Source organism: Gorilla gorilla, chromosome 8, assembly GCF_029281585.2.
Source record: "Gorilla gorilla gorilla isolate KB3781 chromosome 8, NHGRI_mGorGor1-v2.1_pri, whole genome shotgun sequence".
NCBI classification, from domain to species: Eukaryota; Metazoa; Chordata; class Mammalia; order Primates; family Hominidae; genus Gorilla; species Gorilla gorilla.
In genome coordinates, this window is record NC_073232.2 from 103,230,189 (window position 1) to 103,248,702 (window position 18,514).

Genomic DNA, 18,514 nt, shown 5'->3' on the forward strand with positions numbered 1-18,514 from the left:
CATTTTGGTTAATAGAAAACTAAATAACAAAATAATTCAGTTTGGGGCATTCTAAGGTTGAAGTGTCAGAGGGAGCCATGTGGAGCTGTCCCTTGTAACTAAAAGTTTATTATAATGCATGTATTTGCACGTACTTAAACCAACATAGAGCCATTGTTTAATTGGCCACTCTTATGTAGGAGAAGGGAAGAAAGGAACAATATGTAAGTAAAAAGTAACCTAATTTAGCTTTATTCTGGGGAGAATGTTTAACAGGCTTTTAAAGAATTAATCACCTTTTTAAACTGAAGAAATAATTTACATTCACAATGATTAATTTAAACAGTACAAAGGTACTGAAAAGTATGCCTTACTTCCACCTAAAATTCCTTCCCCATTTTTTCTAGAAGCAACCACTAGTAATAGTTTTTGTGTATCTTTTTAGAAATATTATTTACCTCGTCTTTTTTTCCTTTGTTCTCCCCTTTCTCCCTTCCTCTTTCCTTCCTACCTAACACCATGCTTCTTTTACCTGACAGTTTCTTAGAGGTTGTTCCATAATATCCATTAGAGATGTACGTCATTTCCTTTAATGAGTTGGCATATTCCATCATATAAAGGGATCATAATTGAAGTAAAATTGAGGGATGTTTAATTGTGTCTAGTCTTTCATGATTGGTATTGCAATGACTGTCATTGTACTAATGTCCCCTGAGCCTTTGTAGGGTATATAGCTACATAATATATTTTTAGAGTCTCTGCACTTATAGAGACTTCTCTATAGGAGACTCCACTTATACCTACTACATACCTATAAGTAGAATTGTTGGTGTGTGCATTTAAAATTTTGGTAGCCATTGCTAAAGTGCTTTTGAAGACCTTATACTGATTTAAAGACCTTTTGAGTGCCTGTTCATTCATTCTCATGTCAGCAAGGTAGTACCAAACTTTTTTATCTTTGCCAGTATGACAGATAAAAAATGGTGAACAGAGCTGAATTTGTTTCAGCTATCATTCAGAGCTTTTCTTCATCCACTCTTATTAAATTTTCAGTGACTCTTTTATGAGTTGGACAGCTGTGGCAGTTGGGATGGGGCAGATTCTTTATGAGCCAAGTATTTCTGCCAAGCAACATTGCTTCCCAGGCTTACTAAGTTACTATGACTGTCTTAAAGCTAGCCAGCCTCTGATCTCTACTTCCTAAAGCCCTGGGGTTGGAGTAAGAGTGACTGAAGTGGGGATTCTGAAGAAAAAGGGCAAGATACGGTATTCCTGTCATTGCTGAAGGTTGGCACCAATCCTATAGGTCATTTTCTCCACTCGTCCTTACTCTGCCCTTTCCCCTGGTACATGCCACTGATGTTTGTCAGCGTAGCCATCCTGGAAGTTTGAATTTTTCTGTCAAGCCTGTACACACTAGCATCGTCAGTAAGCTTTGTTTTTAATGTAATACATAACAGCCAAATATTTTTATCACTATAAATCAAATAATGGCAAAATCAGAGCCAGGTATGTTTCTTCCAGCAGTGTCCTCTGGCTTGCCCTCTACACTAGTAACCTTTTCCCAGCTTTATTTTTCTTCCCTGATTTTCCATTTATCCTGATTTTCTTATCTGTTTATTTTATCTTGTATGTGGTTTTCATAAACAGTTTCAAATCTCTTTGAGAAGAAAATGCAGAGTATTACTCAACAGGTCATAGCAAAAATTAAAACAACGGAAAGGGAAATTAAAAGTTGAGAAAATGCATTCACTATCATTTGCTTTGTAGTAGCTCTGCTTTAACTATTTATGTAGTTTCCTTCTATTAGTATTTGAACAAATGTCATGAGGTGCTGCGTTCATATTTATTTAGCTACTAAGTAGACTTGATAGGAGCCACAGCCCTGGGACAATTCTTGGCATAGAGTTGCTCAATAAATAGTGTGTGGGATAAATGGACCATGTATACATTCCATTTGGCTTATTTTTTCCCTGGGTTTTAGAATAGTCAGTTTCTTCTTTCTGGGACAGTCTGAAGTAACCTTCCAGAAACTGAGCCTCGCTCTGCAACCCATCCTTATGTAGAAGACCATATGAGTTAGAGAGTCTCCAGGCCCTATCTTTTGAGAAAGTCTGTGGACATATTCCGCTTTTGCTGGATTACAGTTAAACCATTTAAACCAAAGCTAAAAGAGTAGCAAAACAGTTGACTTTGTAAAAGGTCAGATGTATTTCAACACAGAACCATCAAAACACCTATGGAGTGAACCATACTTTATATCGAGTTTGACCCTATCTCCCATTCTTACTTGTGCCAATTTTCCTTTTGGCCTTACCTATTTTTTTCTTCTTTACAGATTGCTTGCACACATTTAGATGTGGATTTAGTCTGCATAACTGTAACAGAGAAACTACCATTTTACTTCAAAAGACCTCCTATTAATGTGGTAAGTGTTGTACTTTCCATTCTGTATTTGAATCTTAGAAACTTACATTAGCAAATTGGAAAAGAAGCAGAAGAAATCAGTGTTCTTAGAAGGAAAAACAAAGGCTAGGGAATAGGAGGCAGTTTTAGAAAAGAGAATTTTCGTTTTGAAAGCTGAACAAAGGGAGAAAGAAAGCTTAAAATTAAAAAATCCAGTTAATTATTAAGATGTTTTTAAAAGGCCATAGAACCCAAAATGTGTAAAGGATATTTCTTAAGAGGATAGCTAATAATCATGGGTACTTATAACCTGAACATCAATTATTAAGGGAACAGAGCAGTCAAAAAAGAAGAGGAAGGGAAAAAATAAAAAGCAGAGGATCCTTGAGGCACCAGCAAGCTAAAGAGAGTCAAGAGGGAACAGGGCATGGCATCACATAGACGTGGTCTATGCAAAATTAAAATCTGTGTTGAAGCATGCTGTTCACAAAGAGTCAAGAGTTACTTTTATATTAACCTAATAGGATGGCCATGTGTTCAGAAAACTTTTTTGTTTCTCCCTCTGCTATAGAATTTTTCTCATTCCCCTTCTACATAGTTTTCTCTTGTTTTCCCATACCCTTCATCTTCTATCTGTCTATTCCTTCTTCTGTCTTAATTTCCTCCCATTTCCATCATAGGGTAATATTATTTCACACCAGTAACTATTTTAGTAGCAAAAGGTCAGCACAGCTGTTAACTATTTGCTTTGCCAATCAGATCCTAGGAAGAGTTCAGATGCTATTTTAGAATAGTGGCTTCCAAAACCCTAGTCTCCTGTTCTCAAAAACTGGTATCTAAGGAGAAAAAAAAGAGTTTATCAAATACAGTCGAAATTACATATCCAATCCTATCAGAATCAGAAGATTAATTTTTTTAAGTTTTTCAAACGATAATTCCCTTGCTCTTTTGCCTCTGTAGAATCATAACTTTCTCAATTTTAATTCTCTTTGGTGCTAAGGAATTGGCTTGAGAATTAGAGGGAGACAGTAAGAGGAGAAAATGGAAAATTAGTATGTGAAAATTCAATGTGGCAAAAATTATTATTATTATTAGTAGTAGTAGTAGTAGAGACAGGGTGTCACTCTGTTGCCCAAGCTACAGTGCAGTGGCATGATCATAGCTCACTGCAGCCTCAACTTCCTGGGATCAAGTGATCCTCCTACCTCAGCCTCCTGAGTAATTGGGACTACAGGTGCATGCCACCACACCTGGCTAATTTTTTTATGTTTTGTAAAGTTGGGGTCTCACCATGTTTCCCAGGCTGGTCTCAAACTCCTGGGCTCAAGCAATCCTCCCACCTCAGCCTCCCAAAGTGCTCAGCTTACAGGCATGAGCCACCATGCCTGACCCACCCAATGGGGAAAAGTTTAAGTTAGCTTATGTTCTACCCCTAAAAATATGCTACTCAAACTAAAAATATATCATCATATATTTCAAGGGAAAAACATAAAAGCTCTTGTTGGGTAAATTTTTTTTTTTTTTAAGACGGAGTCTTGCTCTGTCACCCAGGCTGGAGTACAGTGGCACGATCTCGGCTCACTTCCACCTCCGCCTCCCTGGTTCAAGCAATTCTCCTGCCCCAGCCTCCCGAGTAGCTGGGATTACAGGTGCACACCACCATGTCCGGCTAATTTTTGTATTTCTTTTTAGTAGAGATGGGGTTTTACCATGTTGGCCAGGCTGGTCTCAAATTCCTGACCTTGTGATCCGCCCGCCTCAGCCTCCCCAAATGCTGGGATTACAGGCGTGAGCCACCACACCCGGCCTAGGGTAAATATTGACAGTACTAGTGAACATAACAATACTGCCTGAGCTCAAATCATTGGTTCCTTGTGTTGTTGCCAGTACTTATAAATAAATAAGTAAACAGTGAAAAGCCACTGAATCACCACATTTTCGAGTTGGAAATCTATGTTGTGCAAGTTCATTTGTCAAATGTGGGGAAATGAAAAACTACAAGAAGTCATTCAGTTCTGTAGTCACACAGGGTTAGGAAAGTTCTGATTGGTTGTCTGTCAAGATCTCTGATGTGCCCCAGGTACCTATGATAAAAGCCACAAATTAATACAGTACTCAAGGTTATGGCAGTCTTGTTGGCCTCACATATTGTTTCTCTCCAGAGGTAGCAATCTCTGTCTTTAGAAGTTTGCCTAACCTTTTTACCAGCCTCAAACTGCCAATACAGTTTCTGTGGAAGTAGCACCCCCAGAGTTGGGCACTATAGCTACTCAGCAAATTGCTAGTGAACTTGCAACTTTTTCACCTTTTTCGTGAACTAGGAAGGTCATTTTCTAGATGGCTTTGCCTGAATAAGCCCACATACGATACTGTGACCTTGGTTGGGAGGAGCTAGCATGTGATGCTAAGGCCAAGTCCATGGAATGGACAGCAATGCACAATAGATAATTCCTCATGTCTCACGACAGTGGTAAGATTCCCAGTGGCTGCTTTGGTGAGAGCTTTTAATTGGGGTTCTTAGGAACTTGTATTGTTGTTTAAACCAGAGTGTGAGCTCCTAGAGAACACCAGCTGTGTCATGGTCCTTTTTTAAGTACTCCACTATCTTGCCTATAATGAGTCCTCCTTACAGTTTGTTGAGTCAATAAGTACATGTTGAACTTAGCATATCAGGGTACAGCATAGGGGACCTGGCCAAATTCTGCTCGTTGTTAGTCACCAGCTGGATGTCCACATTCAGCAGGAAGTATATGCCGTGAGGGAAGTGGGGCAGTGGGGCAACATGAGGAGGACAGTGGCACTCGAGACAGTTGACACCAGGACACCCCACCCCCTGATTCCATTGGGAAGTTCAGGGAAGCTCCTTTCGTTTGATGGGCATTTTTCGCTTAATTCCTACATTTTTCAATTTAAGAATTCTGAAAAGTAAAAAATTTTGTCAAGTGAGAGGGATATGCAGTTTAACATGGTGTCTGCTTTTAAAAAAATCTGGTGTGAACATTTTGCATATGTTGTTTAATAAAAACTAGATGATGGAGTGGAAAGAAAGGCTGCACAAGATTATTTTTAGTCTTCATCTAGTAGAAGAGTAGGCTGCACTGTGAATTGGTCAGGAAGCAGAAGAGTCCCTGTTAATTTATTCACCTATTTTTTATTAAAGAGAGAAAGTTGGAAACATACAGGTGTCCAGCTTGTTGTTCAGAGTAAATAATAGTTGTGGCATAGGTATGTATGTATTATTTGTAACATAATATCCAGTCTGGCTGTGGAGCTGTTTGTCTACATAAAGTATGGAAATGTATACATTGTGAGAGCACAGTCTTGGTCCTTGCATGTTCCCTTGTTTTTGGCCTTGAGAAGTTCATAGATTGGCTTTAAAAGGATCACTTTATAAGAATTACTTTTTTTTTTTTTTTTTTTTTGAGACAGAGTCTCGCTCTGTACACCCAGGCTGGAGTGCAGTGGTGTGATCTCGGCTCACTGCAGCCTCTGCCTTCTCAGTTCAAGCAATTCTCCTGTCTCAGCCTCCCAAGTAGCTGGGATTACAAACATCCGCCACCACAGCTGGCTAATTTTTTTTAAATTTTTAATAGAGTTGGGGTTACATCATGTTGGCCAGGCTGGTTTTGAACTCCTGACCTCAAGTGATCCACCCGCCTCGGCCAGGATACTTTAAATTAAGCACAGATCTTAATTTTGTCACGATTTGGGCCCTTTTCTTTGGTTGTGGTGAAAAGCAGTATTAAAGGTAAATCATTCATCTTTTACCAATAGGCCAGATGCCATGTGAGAATCATCAGCTTGGAAGGTTGGGATTGTGAAGGAGGGCCCAGGAGCTCTATAGCATACCAAACACTCCATTTGTGTACTTTGCAGCTCTTTTCCTTTTGTCATCTTCACTGCATGCTTAGGGCACCATAATTTCAATTATGCAATTTCCTCTAAAATCTCCCACAAACCTCTTCTGGAGTCTAAGTAACTTGTCATCGCATTTCTGTCATGTGATAGATGTGTTTCTAAAAAATTGGATTCCACTCCTTTTCTTGAATAATCACATGACTTCAGATTATTTAGCATTTTATGACATAAGCAGTTTGATACCTGCTTTGGCCCAGCAGCTTTGGGATGGGGTAGATGTTAATTATCTCCATATGCAAGTAATACAGTAGAATCTTAGGTAGTTCATGGTTCACACAGTTAAATGACTCTCTCAAGGGGTTGACAAGGGATTTGTACTCAAGCTTTGATTCCAAATCTACTGTTATTTCCTACTGGGAAATGCTTTTTAAAGTTACTTTACAGCAGAACTCTTTGTTAAGCACAGAGTAATTTCATATTTTAAAACATGAGCTTTATGAATTCAGGTTGTGAGAAGAAGGATGTTCTTAAAGCAGCACATATCTCTTTACTTTCCCTTTGATTTTTTTACAATGTTATTTCCATTTCAATGTTATTGTCACTTAACAATGACTTCAAGCTTATTGAGTTATTTTAAGGGATCTTATATGTTTTACACTCTCTCTGATGTTTTCCCCTCAGTCCTTCCTTTAACCCTAATCCATTTCTGTCTTCGTGGTCCGATTACTCCCCACTGAGAGATGTTTAGTAAGTAGTATCTAAACAGTGAGGTAGTTCCATGAATCATGCTATAAATACTTGATTTGGATGTGAGTGTTCTGTAAACTTTGTTTTATCACACATGAATCTAATGTGTTAAGTACTGTGTCCATTCAGTGCCAGCAAATTGTGCCAGTATTAAAAATTTCTGTGGAAAAAAAAAAAATGCAAACAACACCAGAAACAAGGTTAAAAGACAGATGACAAACTGATGGAAAATTTTCACTCATGTCATATACAAAATGCTTATTCTCTTAACACATAAAGACCAAAGAGTGCCTAGAAATTAATAAGTTAAAAAAAAAGATGAACAATACCAAAAAATGGATTAAGAATATGAAAAAGGCATTTCACAGTAAAGTAAATGCAAACAGGCCTTAGACATATGAAAAGATGATTAAATTTATCATAGTAAGAGGTTTCACATTAAAATCACCTGTGTGATTAGAGATACACTCTGTTGTAAGGCTTCAGGAAAGCAGACATTCTCATATTTTGCTCATAACTGTGTAAATGGGAACAGTCCCTATGCAGAGAGTGGGTAATTTGGCAACAACTATTCAAATTACAAATATGTTTACTGATTTAAACAACAGTTTTAAACTGTATGATCTCACAGTTCTGAAGCCTGCAAGTCTGAAATCAAGGTGTCAGCATGGTCTTGTTCCCTCTGAAATCCACAGGACCACCTTCCTTGCCTCTTTTTAGCTTTTGGTGATTTTCTGGCAATCTTTGGTAATCCTGGGCTTGCAGCTACATAACTCCAGTCTCTGCCTTTGTCTTCAGTGTGTTCTCCCTGTTCGTCTCTATGTCTTCACATGGCCATCATCTTATAAGACACCAGTCATATTGGATTAGGGGCCTACCCTATTCCAATCTGACTTCATCTTAACTAATTACATCTACAGTGACCCTATTTCCAAATATAAGATTACATTCTGAGGTACTGAGGTTTAGGGCTTCAGTGTATCTTTTGTGGATGAGGACACAATTCAACCCATTATGCCTAGCAATCCCACTTTAGTGTTATTCTACAGATACACTGAAACCACCCAAAGGCTCTCAGTACAGGTTTGGTTAAATACATGCTATACCTCTACAATATGATACTCTACAACTGTAAAACAGAGGAAGTTATGAGCTGACTTGGAAAAGCTTTCATGTCAGGACAACAATGCAGCAGACTACCTTTTGGATAAGAAAGAAAAATAGTATCTCTTCGTATTTGCTTATAGTTGTATGAAGAAACTCTGGAAGAAGACACAAGAAATTAATAAAAGTGATTATTGGAGGAAGGGATAGGGCAGATAGGATTGGAGATGCAAGTAGTACTTTTTATTGTTTTCTTATGTTGCTTTGTGAGTCATGTGGACAAATTACCTGTCTTAAACACTGAAAGGGTTTCATTCATTTGAATTGAATAAAGAACTAATTTTCATGAAATTAACAGGGAATCAGTATATTGTCCCAGTAATCAGCTCCTTACTTTCTTCTCGTCTTTCTCTAAGGCTTTGCTTAATACTTGGAATTTTAGTGCCAATGTATCTTGATTCAACTGTCACACACCTGTCCTTAGTAGCATCTTTATGACCATTATTTTTCATTAGTAAAGAAATCTGATCATCCACCCATGCCAGAACCTTTGGTCAGACATGAGAACAAAAGCTAATCAGGCAGGCACTGTTAGGAAGAGGCTGTTAGGAACAATCATTTGATGAGCTTTAGGCAATTTGCATCAAAATGGTCTTACAGCAAGATCCCAGGTAATGAGTCTGTATTTTATCCATCTAAAAATTTAAAATAAGATGCTATGAAAGAAATATTCACAACCTTCAATAGCACATTATTTTTAATTTTTCTTTTTCAAGAATTCCTATAGCAGTTTTAAAGTGAACTTGATTAATGTACCAAGATGAAAATCAGAACTTTTTCCTTAAAAAATAATTATGCTGATAATATCCTTTTTTTCTCCCCTCCCCCCGCAAAAGTTGTTTTTATTTTGATTTGGTACCCACAAGGGTCTAGAAATTTAGATTCAGTCAATTAGGAATATTTCGAGATCTAAGCATCCAACTCTATATATCATTCACCTCTTTCATTTATTTCCCCTCTTCATCATCCTGTTGCCTTGTATTATCGTTCCACAACTAGAAGGATAAGGAAAAGAAATACAGGTCAGCCTCTTCAGCTAATTAGTAGTTTTGGTAAAATATATAGCCAAGGAGATGGCGGATAATATGGCTAAAAGGGATGTTTTTACTTATCTGTGGTTTTTGGTTAGCCAGGTGCATCGAGGTTCCATTGTTCATCTATAATGAACAATGTTATCACAGGACATCTTCTCCATAAGCTGCTATTTATTCACTCAAAATATAAATATATTATACACCTTTTATGTAAAAGGCAGTCTAGCTCTCAAGAAGTGTGCAAGCTTGGCAGAGAGAATGAGATACACGTTCAACTAGGACAGAAATATTATCTTAACAAATGTCATTCCCAGAAATAATCAACACAGGTGGAAGAATTAGAGATGGGGAAAAGTCAAAAAATGAGAGAGGGGAAGGTTGCAGTGTGGAAAATAGCATTTAAATTCTAACCAAACTAGAATCAGACATATAGGAACATCTAAAATAAAATCTGGGAGCCTTGAAGCCAGAGGAAGAATTAAGGAAATCTGTGTTCGGGAGGGAAAAGCAGAAGGGGCCTTCAAGTACAACTGAATTAAATCAAGATGGACTGCCAGTTCTAGAAAAAGACAAGTTTCTCCATTCCCTGTAAATGCTCAGGAGTAAACCCCAGTAGTCACAGCTGGGCCGGTCCCAACTCATACTCTGGGCAATCGAAACTCATTTGCCAAGCAGAGACTTGGACCATACTGCCTAGAACATGCCTACCGTTCTTTCTTTATTCTTTTGAAAGAGTACTGCCACTCAAGTGACTTTTGCAATTGGGAGTCTGATTATCTCTATGCTGAAAATCCTTCAGATGTTTTCTCCATTAGGAATAATCCTCATCACCAGCTGTAAAGGCCTGCACAGTTGGCCCTTCCCATCCTCTTTAGCCTGTCTTCCTCATTATTTTTCTCCAGCATTTGACCTTCCCTATGTGCTGCCATGCTGCAACCTTGAAGACTTTTGCATGCTCTGACCTCCCTCTGAAAGTGCACCTTCCTCTACTATTTAACTGCTTAATTTCTTCCTCAACCCCAAACTTCTCCTTGATAGCACTTAACACAGTTGAAATTTTGTATTTTTGTGTGGTTATTGATCATCTCCCCCACTAAAATGTAAGCTTTTAGAAGGGAGAAACCATCTCAGCTTTTGCACGTAGTGGGCTTAAAACATCTTTTGTGAATGGATGCAGACATTTAGGTGCTCATTAGGAAAGCTGAACAGTATGGTGGTTAATTTCAATCTCATTTCCACTCATCTACTTACCTGTGGATCCCTCTGTAGTAAGAGTACATTAAATAAAGAAGTTTCTGTTTCTCATGAAAAAAGCCAAGCTTGTATGGTGAGCTGGGCAAAATCTTCAAGGGCACTTCCATCTTTTTTGCTGTGTGGCTATAAGCCCAGTGAAAAATCAGGGGCTTTATTACTAAAGAAAAAGGAGAGGACAGATATCTGGGCAATTTGCAGGCTTTGCAGTAATGCTTTATAAAGGTATTGTAGTAAGGATTAAATATTATATATAAGACTCTCAGCATATAGTCAGCACTCAATTAACTATGGCTGTTATTCTCTCTTCAACATATAGGGAATAAATTACCTGAAAGACCTTCCCGCCCTTGGTTCTTTGGGCTTTTTCCAGCTCTTCATTTCTTTGTCTCTTTGTGCATTCATAGGTCAGATTACTTGGTTTACTATGTTTGTATACAGTTTACTGTAAATGTAGGGAGTACATTTCTGTTTTCCTTTTGATAGTTCATGGAGTGGTAGCCCCTCTCTCACCCCATTGGGACTTTGTTCTTCTTAGCCTCTTCATAATTCCTGTTTATGTAAAGTCAGCTTCCCCACAGCCAAGTTAAACTCTTTTAATCAAGTAGAGCCACGGATTTATTTTCTTCTCCTTGTGGGTGGTGCCATTCGAGTGTTAATCTGTCTTTCATAAAGCTGTACCTTGACATGTAAGGGGTCAGTAGTAGGAAGTGAGGAGGGATATGAAGAGAGAGTCAGTGAAAATGAAGTAGGCCAGTGCATGCTTATCTCTGACAGTTCTCTTTATTTCCTGTGAAGGCGATTGACCGAGGCCTGACTTTTGAACTTGTCTATAGCCCTGCTATCAAAGACTCCACAATGAGAAGGTATACAATTTCCAATGCCCTCAATTTGATGCAAATCTGCAAAGGAAAGGTATGGTTCTATGATTTTAGGATGTTTTTCGCATCTGGCAGTTTATTATTAGTAGTACACTGGAATTGTCAAACTGACTCCTTTTCCTTAAAGCAGAACGTTCTCATAGCATAGGAACAAATTCTCCCATTTCAGTGAGCTCTGCAAATTTTAAGGGAAAGAAAAATACCAAGGGAAGAATAATGTAAGGGAGAAAAAGATGTGTTGGAAGCCATATCTTTTGATAAAAATTTGCAATTTACATACTGTGAAAGAAAAGTCTAGAATAACAATGGTCCTCACTGAGTTGAATTAAGATATGTGACCTTTTCATCTTGTTTTTTAAACTTAATTCATCTTTACTAAGATCTGTTAGGAAAACATATTTTGTTTTTTATTACAGATTGCCTTTAGTTTGACATGAAGTCTTTCATTTTTTTCACCTTAATTATTTACCTTATCTTTAAAAGAAGTTGGTATTTGAGCCTTAAATGTTAAAATATGATTACTGGCTATTTATATTATGAAACTCCTTTTTTTGCATTTATCTAAGATTAATATTAGTCACTTTCTATTTTGTAGAATGTAATTATATCTAGTGCTGCAGAAAGGGTAAGTCTAGCATGAAGTGCTTTGTTTTCATCTTTCAGGTTATAAAACTTTTCAGTTTCTAGGGGATAAATTAAAATAGTAAATGAATATTTGTTGCATTTTTTTTAATTTTAACTGCATTTGCTCATTGTAATTGCTAAATAGTAAAATTTATCCCCACTTTCTTTAGGCTTCAACTTTTGTTTATATAATTAGTTTTTCTTTTATACTGTTACAAAATGCCTTTCAAGCTTCTCTTATATTTTCAAAAGCTATGAAACCCATCAAAATTATAAGGACTTAAATTTGTGTAATTTTTTTATTTTTGGATACTTAAATATTCTATTAATTTGCTGTAAGTCATTGAAATGTTATAAAAAATTTTCTCATATCTACTCTTTGTTCATTTTATTTCAGCCTTTAGAAATAAGAGGGCCATATGACGTGGCAAATCTGTATCCTTTTCTGAGTAAAAAGTTGTTGACATTGTCTTTCAGGAAATTTTGAATTTGAAGTCGTATTATAGTTGAACATGTATTTTTCTCAACCTTTTACTGTAAGTTTACCAATTAATAACTTCAAAAATAAATTATATAACATTATAGAGAGCTTTATGCTTCTGTTTTTTAATTAATCACGAGATAGAAAAGAGGGAATAAGGGACTTCATATGATAAAAGCTTAGAGTTAAATGAGTCTTTTCTCAGATGCATGTTCCAGTTGGACTAAGAACTGCTGTTGAATTAATTAGCCTCTCAAGATGACCAGGTTAGCTGGCACTTTCTGTTATGTTTGTGTTAGTCTCGTGTCCTTGGCTGACTCTGGGTTGAAATCTTTAATGCTCCCCAAAGAGGCTTGCTGTTTGGGCTCTCTGAAAGTGATGCCAAGGCTGCGGTGTCCACCAACTGCCGAGCAGCGCTTCTCCATGGAGGTAAGCAAGTTCTTCCAGTACAAACTGAATGGTCATGTTAAAAGCAAGTCGTTTTTACAGCCATACCTATATTTATTGCCCTACCCTACAGAGTTCCTTTGGGATCATCTTTTCTCAACCTGTTCTAAACACAGTCATCAGTGTTTTCTCACCCTCACTTCAGGCTTTACTTTCTAAAGTTTGTAGAATGAATATAGTTTTCATTACAGAAATGAGTGTTGAATAGTTCCTCCAGCTATACATGTGTGCTCATGCCCACATTTTGATAGGCTTCTAGTCTCCCTTCCTTCTTCTCCCTCACCAGAAGGTCATGCTTTCCCTGTTGAAAATCTCTGTTTTAGAGAACAGATATGTTAAAAATATATGTTAAACTATTTATTAAGAAAACAAAACCAGCAAATACATTTTTAAAAATCCAACTAACAAAACATAGACTGTAACTTTTACATTTATTATAACTCAGAATGTTTCTTTTCTCATGTTTGCTTACATGGTCAAGTTGTGTCCAGACTGTACTTTTTTATTTTTTTTTCTTTTTCTAAATAGAGACAGAGTCTCACTATGTTGCCCAGGCTGGTCTTGAACTCCTGGGCTCAAGCAATCCTCCTACCTCAGCCTCCCAAAGTGCTAGGATTACAGACATGAGCCACCATGCCCAGCCAGATTGTACATTTTTTACTCACATTTTGTATATGTACCTTTTCACTGACTGAGTTTCCTGCTCATCAGATGTTAAAAATTGAAAGTATGCTGAAACTTTGGAAAATGAAAGTGAAATTTTATTAAAACAATTTAAGCTTTTGATCACTGTTTTGTCTTCGTTATCTTTATAATTCTTAGGACTAGTTGTAGTGGTTAAGAAGCAATTTCATTGATATCACCCAAGTGAATTTTAAACTTCAAAGTAGATTGCTACATATAGACTGAGTTATTTGTCATATGAATAGCTAGGTTATTGAGGGCTTGTGTGTTGGGCTTTATTGATCTGATTTCCACTTGAGAGAACTGCTTATGTATTGGTTTGCCGTAAATTAGATGATTTTGCTTTTAGTTTCAACATTTTTAGTTTGAGATTTTTGTATTATGTAGCCTAGAACTCATCACATAAGCTTTGGGAGTGGTCAAATTAATGGAGATTTTGAATAATGATTTTCTTGAAATTAGGGAACAGTTGGTTCGCACTTTGGTAGTTCTGTCATTATTTTGATCTATTTTAAATAAACATTCATCAGGATTTTGAGTAACAGTTGGGGTTCCAAAATGGACTAAACAAGAAACAGAAACTAAAATATAAATACATACATAATTTTATATATAGGAAAATAGGAAGTCCTGCATTTGACTTTAAGAACTCAGCTATTCAGCATATAGCACATAATATGTAAAGTATTTTTTTTTAGAATTTCTTTTTGTGGGTACATAGTATGTGTATATATTTATGGGGTACTGAGATATTTTGATATAGGCATGCAATGCGTAATAATCACATCATGGAAAATGGGGTGTCCATCCCCTCAAGCATTTGTCTTGTGTTATAAACAATCCAATTATGCTTTTTTAGTTATTTTTAAATATACAATTAAATTGTATTGACTATGGTCACCCTCTTGTGCTATCATATACTAGGCCTTGTTCATTCTATTTTTTTTGTACCCATTAACCATCTTCACCTCCCTCTCAGCCCCCCACTACCCTTCCCAACCTCTGGTAACCATCCTTCTACTTTCTGTCTCCAGGATTTCAGTTGCTTTGATTTTTAGATCCCACAAACGAGTGAGGACATGTGATGTTTGTCTTTCTGTGTCTAAAATCAGGCTTTTATAGAAGCTAAACTTAAAGAAGAATTGTGAACTTCGGGTGGCATTACCATTCACCCCAGTGTACCCAGGACAGTTCTAGTTTATGCCTGCTGTTTCTGTGACCTTATTAGCACTTCTGTTCCCTGAAGAGTGTCCTAAACTAGATGATAAAATATGGTTACCCTGGTTTTCGTTGCCATTGGGATCAGTATGAGACGGTAGTATGATGTGTTCTTAAGATTGCTAATTCAGCCTAGGTAATATTAGAAGAAATAAAGGATTCTGAGGCAAGGAAATTCAAAGCCTCGTTATTATACTCTCATTGATGAAATCTCAGCCGGCATCTGTATCATTCTGAGTGCCACATTTAAGAAGGACAGCAGTGCACTGAAACACTATTGGAAAATGTCTACTCAGTCCTTAAAGGGTCTGGAAGCCTCATGATGAGAGGAATCACGAGGGTGGTGCAGACATGGATACCTGGCAAGCAGAAGACTTGGGACACATGGTAGTTAGCTTTCAACTTGGAAGGCTTGCCACAGGAAATCAGAATTAGGTTCTTTGGGGGTCCAGAAATCCAGAAACCCAATGAATAGCAATTCTGAGGAGGTTGTGGGGAAAGGACAGAGGAAAGAGGCCCAAGGTCAGGGTCTTTGGCCTGTGATTGATAAAGTTCATGCCCTCAATCAGCCCCTGGACCAAAATGAACCTGTTGGGGACACCTGCCTTAGCCCCTTGTGAACAAAATTATTCACTTGTAAATAATCCTTTAGATTTTCCTTGGCAAGATGATTAAAGGAAATACTATATGTGAAAACATTTTATAAACTAAAGCATACACAAATGTAACGCCTTGCTGTTACCAAGAAATGCGTTTATTTTTAAAAGACACTAAAGAAATTAATGCATTTTGTTAAAAAGTGCTGATTTTCATAATGTTTATATTTCAGTTGATTTTTAGACTATGGGTACAGAATCAGTGATATAAATTAATAGCTATAAGTGTGACGTTTTTCATTTGGTGAAATGGAAATCATTGACAGTTTTTATTTTGAGGTTCTTATTATGTTGGCATTTTAATGACCTTGAGAGCAGTTTTATCCCTTTTACAAATAAAAGTGTTTTAAAATAATTGGCAGAGTAGATTTACTAAGTTAATCTTGATAAATGGGAAAATAATGCTTAACACTTTATGGTTGACTTTACGTTTATTACTTGAAATAAGGAATAATTCATAGCTAAATTTCTGTTCAAGTTCTTTTGATTCTGCCACCTTTGTAGCTAATGGGTATCTCTCTCTTTCTTCATAATCCCTTTCCATTTCTAAGGACAGAGTTTGGGTCTGTTTTCACGACACTATGGCCTTTCATAAGTTACCCTTCCAAACTCTATTTTCTCCTAATTTTCTTATATTCCTACTTCACATCGGCCATATTGTCCCCTAAACTATTTTACCTAGGTTCTTCTTACCTTTCTCTCCATGCCTTTGTAAAGGAATAATTCTCTTTTTCTTACTCCGTTTACCCTATTCCGAGTAGTGTCACCTTTATATAATACCTCATTGCTTTAACCTGGCAGTTAATTCTTGTGGATGCCTCCATTCCTATTATATTTGCTCTTATTGTGCTTCTCGCATGCATGTAGTATAGGGAAAAGCACTGTCTGTTAGGAATCTTAATACCCTCTGTATATGGACACAGTGCCTAGCCTATTAGTAGGTTTCTAGGAGAAATTGGTTAAATTTAAGTTGAACTCTGCTGCCAACCTAATCTAAGCGTTTAATAATTTCTATTTATTCTTTGTTCATTGTCACCAGTTAAAGAAATCAATAAATTTATGAGTGATTTTATTCATTAACTCAACTAGTATTTATTGAACACATTTTGCATAACCAGGCCGTTGTTGAGTGTTGGCAATATAATGCAATTGATTCTTCAGAGGTACCTTGATGTTCTAATAAGAGAGATAGGGTACATGCTGTAAAATGAGGCAAGCATGTGCTCCACATGGGAGCCATACACTTGATTGCTGTGTTTGCTCTCTTGATTTGTCTGTCTACCATATATAAAGTGTCTGCTACATCAATGTCTGTGACTGGGTTCTGGCTACATAAGATGCCATGGACAGACCATTAGAGATAACACTGTCCTGCAGTTTTACCCATGAGGTAATCTTTAGGAATGAATTAGATGTTAATAATATACTGATATTTGTGTCTGTTGGGAAAAAAAGATAATGACGGTAAATGGCACTAGCACCCATAGCAGTTCATTATGGCTTATCATTTGCTATTGCTGTAAGCCAAAGTAATATGTTAAACCACCTCATTTTAAATTATGTCTTAACTTCAAGCACAATGGTTTCCCTGTTTGTTTTACAGAAACTAGAAAAACTGCTTTTGGAATTATCTCTACAGTGAAGAAACCTCGGCCATCAGAAGGAGATGAAGATTGTCTTCCAGCTTCCAAGAAAGCCAAGTGTGACGGCTGAAAAGAATGCCCCAGTCTCTGTCAGCACTCCCTTCTTCCCTTTTATAGTTCATCAGCCACAACAAAAATAAAACCTTTGTGTGATTTACTGTTTTCATTTGGAGCTAGAAATCAATAGTCTATAAAAACAGTTTTACTTGCAATCCATTAAAACAACAAACGAAACCTAGTGAAGCATCTTTTTAAAAGGCTGCCAGCTTAATGAATTTAGATGTACTTTAAGAGAGAAAGACTGGTTATTTCTCCTTTGTGTAAGTGATAAATAACAGCAAATATACTTGAATAAAATGTTTCAGGTATTTTTGTTTCATTTTGTTTTTGAGATAGGGTCTTGCTTTGTTGCTCAGGCTGGAGTACAGTGGCATAATCACAGCTCACTGCAACCTCAATCCTGAGCTCAAGTGATCCTCCCGCTTCAGCCTCTCAAGCAGCAGGAACTACAGGTGTGCACGACCACACCTGGCTATTTTTGTTTTTTTTTTTTTTTTTTTCCCTTGTAGAGACATGGTCTCACTATGTTGCTGAGGCTGGTCTCAAACTCCTAGGATCAAGCCATCCTCCCGCTTTGGCCTCCTAAAGTGCTGGGATTACATGAGCCACCACATGCAGCCGGATGTTTGAATATTTTAAGAGCTTGTTTCGAAAGTTTCTTGTTCATACTCAAATAGTAGTTATTTTGAAGATATTCAAACTTATATTGAAGAAGTGACTTTAGTTCATCTTGTTTTAAGCTTCTTTCATGTATTCATCAAATCAGCATTTTTTTCTAAGAAATTGCTATAGAATTTGTGGAAGGAGAGAGGATACACATGTAAAATTACATCTGGTCTCTTCCTTCACTGCTTCATACCTACGTAAAGTCTTTGAAATAGGATTCCTTACTTTTAGTTAGAAACCCCTAAAGCCCTAATATTGATTTTCCTGATAGCTGTATTAAAAATAGCAAAGCATCGGACTGAACCAACTTTGGAAATAATTTATTTTTATAATGGGATCATGTTAAGTAGAAGTAGCTTTTTATGCAAATACGTGCATTTATGCAATATTAATGTAAGGGCTCTAAAACACAATGGAGTAGAGCCAGAGGTATAACTGAATAAGAAATTTTTTTAAGCAGAGAAAGACAACTGTTCTGCGGGTTGGAGAAAATACAATTTTTTTTTTTTTTTTTGAGACAGAGTCTCGCTCTGTCCCCCAGGCTGGAGTGCAGTGGTGCAATCTCTGCTCACTGCAAGCTCCGCCTCCTGGGTTCGTGCCATTCTCCTGCCTCAGCCTCCTGAGTAGCTGGGACTACAGGCGCTCGCCATGTATTTAGTAGAGACGGGATTTCACCGTGTTAGCCAGGATGGTCTCGATCTCCTGACCTCATATT

General features: G+C 37.1%; 1 protein-coding gene across 6 annotated transcripts in view; it reads left to right on the forward strand.

Moving 5' to 3' along the window:
* RPP30 (ribonuclease P/MRP subunit p30) overlaps positions 1-18,514 on the forward strand; it is a 37,452-nt gene that overhangs the window by 12,417 nt on the left and 6,521 nt on the right. For 3 of the 6 annotated variants that reach the window (XR_008669226.2, XR_010135268.1, XM_063710312.1), the window contains exons 7-12: positions 2,318-2,407; positions 11,238-11,354; positions 11,916-11,945; positions 12,342-12,379; positions 12,775-12,854; positions 17,034-17,132. Coding sequence is in view for 4 of the 6 variants with exons in the window: in XM_063710312.1 (XP_063566382.1) it covers positions 2,318-2,407; positions 11,238-11,354; positions 11,916-11,945; positions 12,342-12,379; positions 12,775-12,854; positions 17,034-17,132 (454 nt within the window). In the remaining 2 variants the exon portion in view is untranslated. Of the gene's footprint in view, positions 1-2,317; positions 2,408-11,237; positions 11,355-11,915; positions 11,946-12,341; positions 12,380-12,774; positions 12,855-17,033; positions 17,240-18,514 lie in introns of those variants that run through there. The other 3 variants (XM_004049781.4, XM_055353835.2, XM_063710313.1) reach the window with 2 other exon arrangements.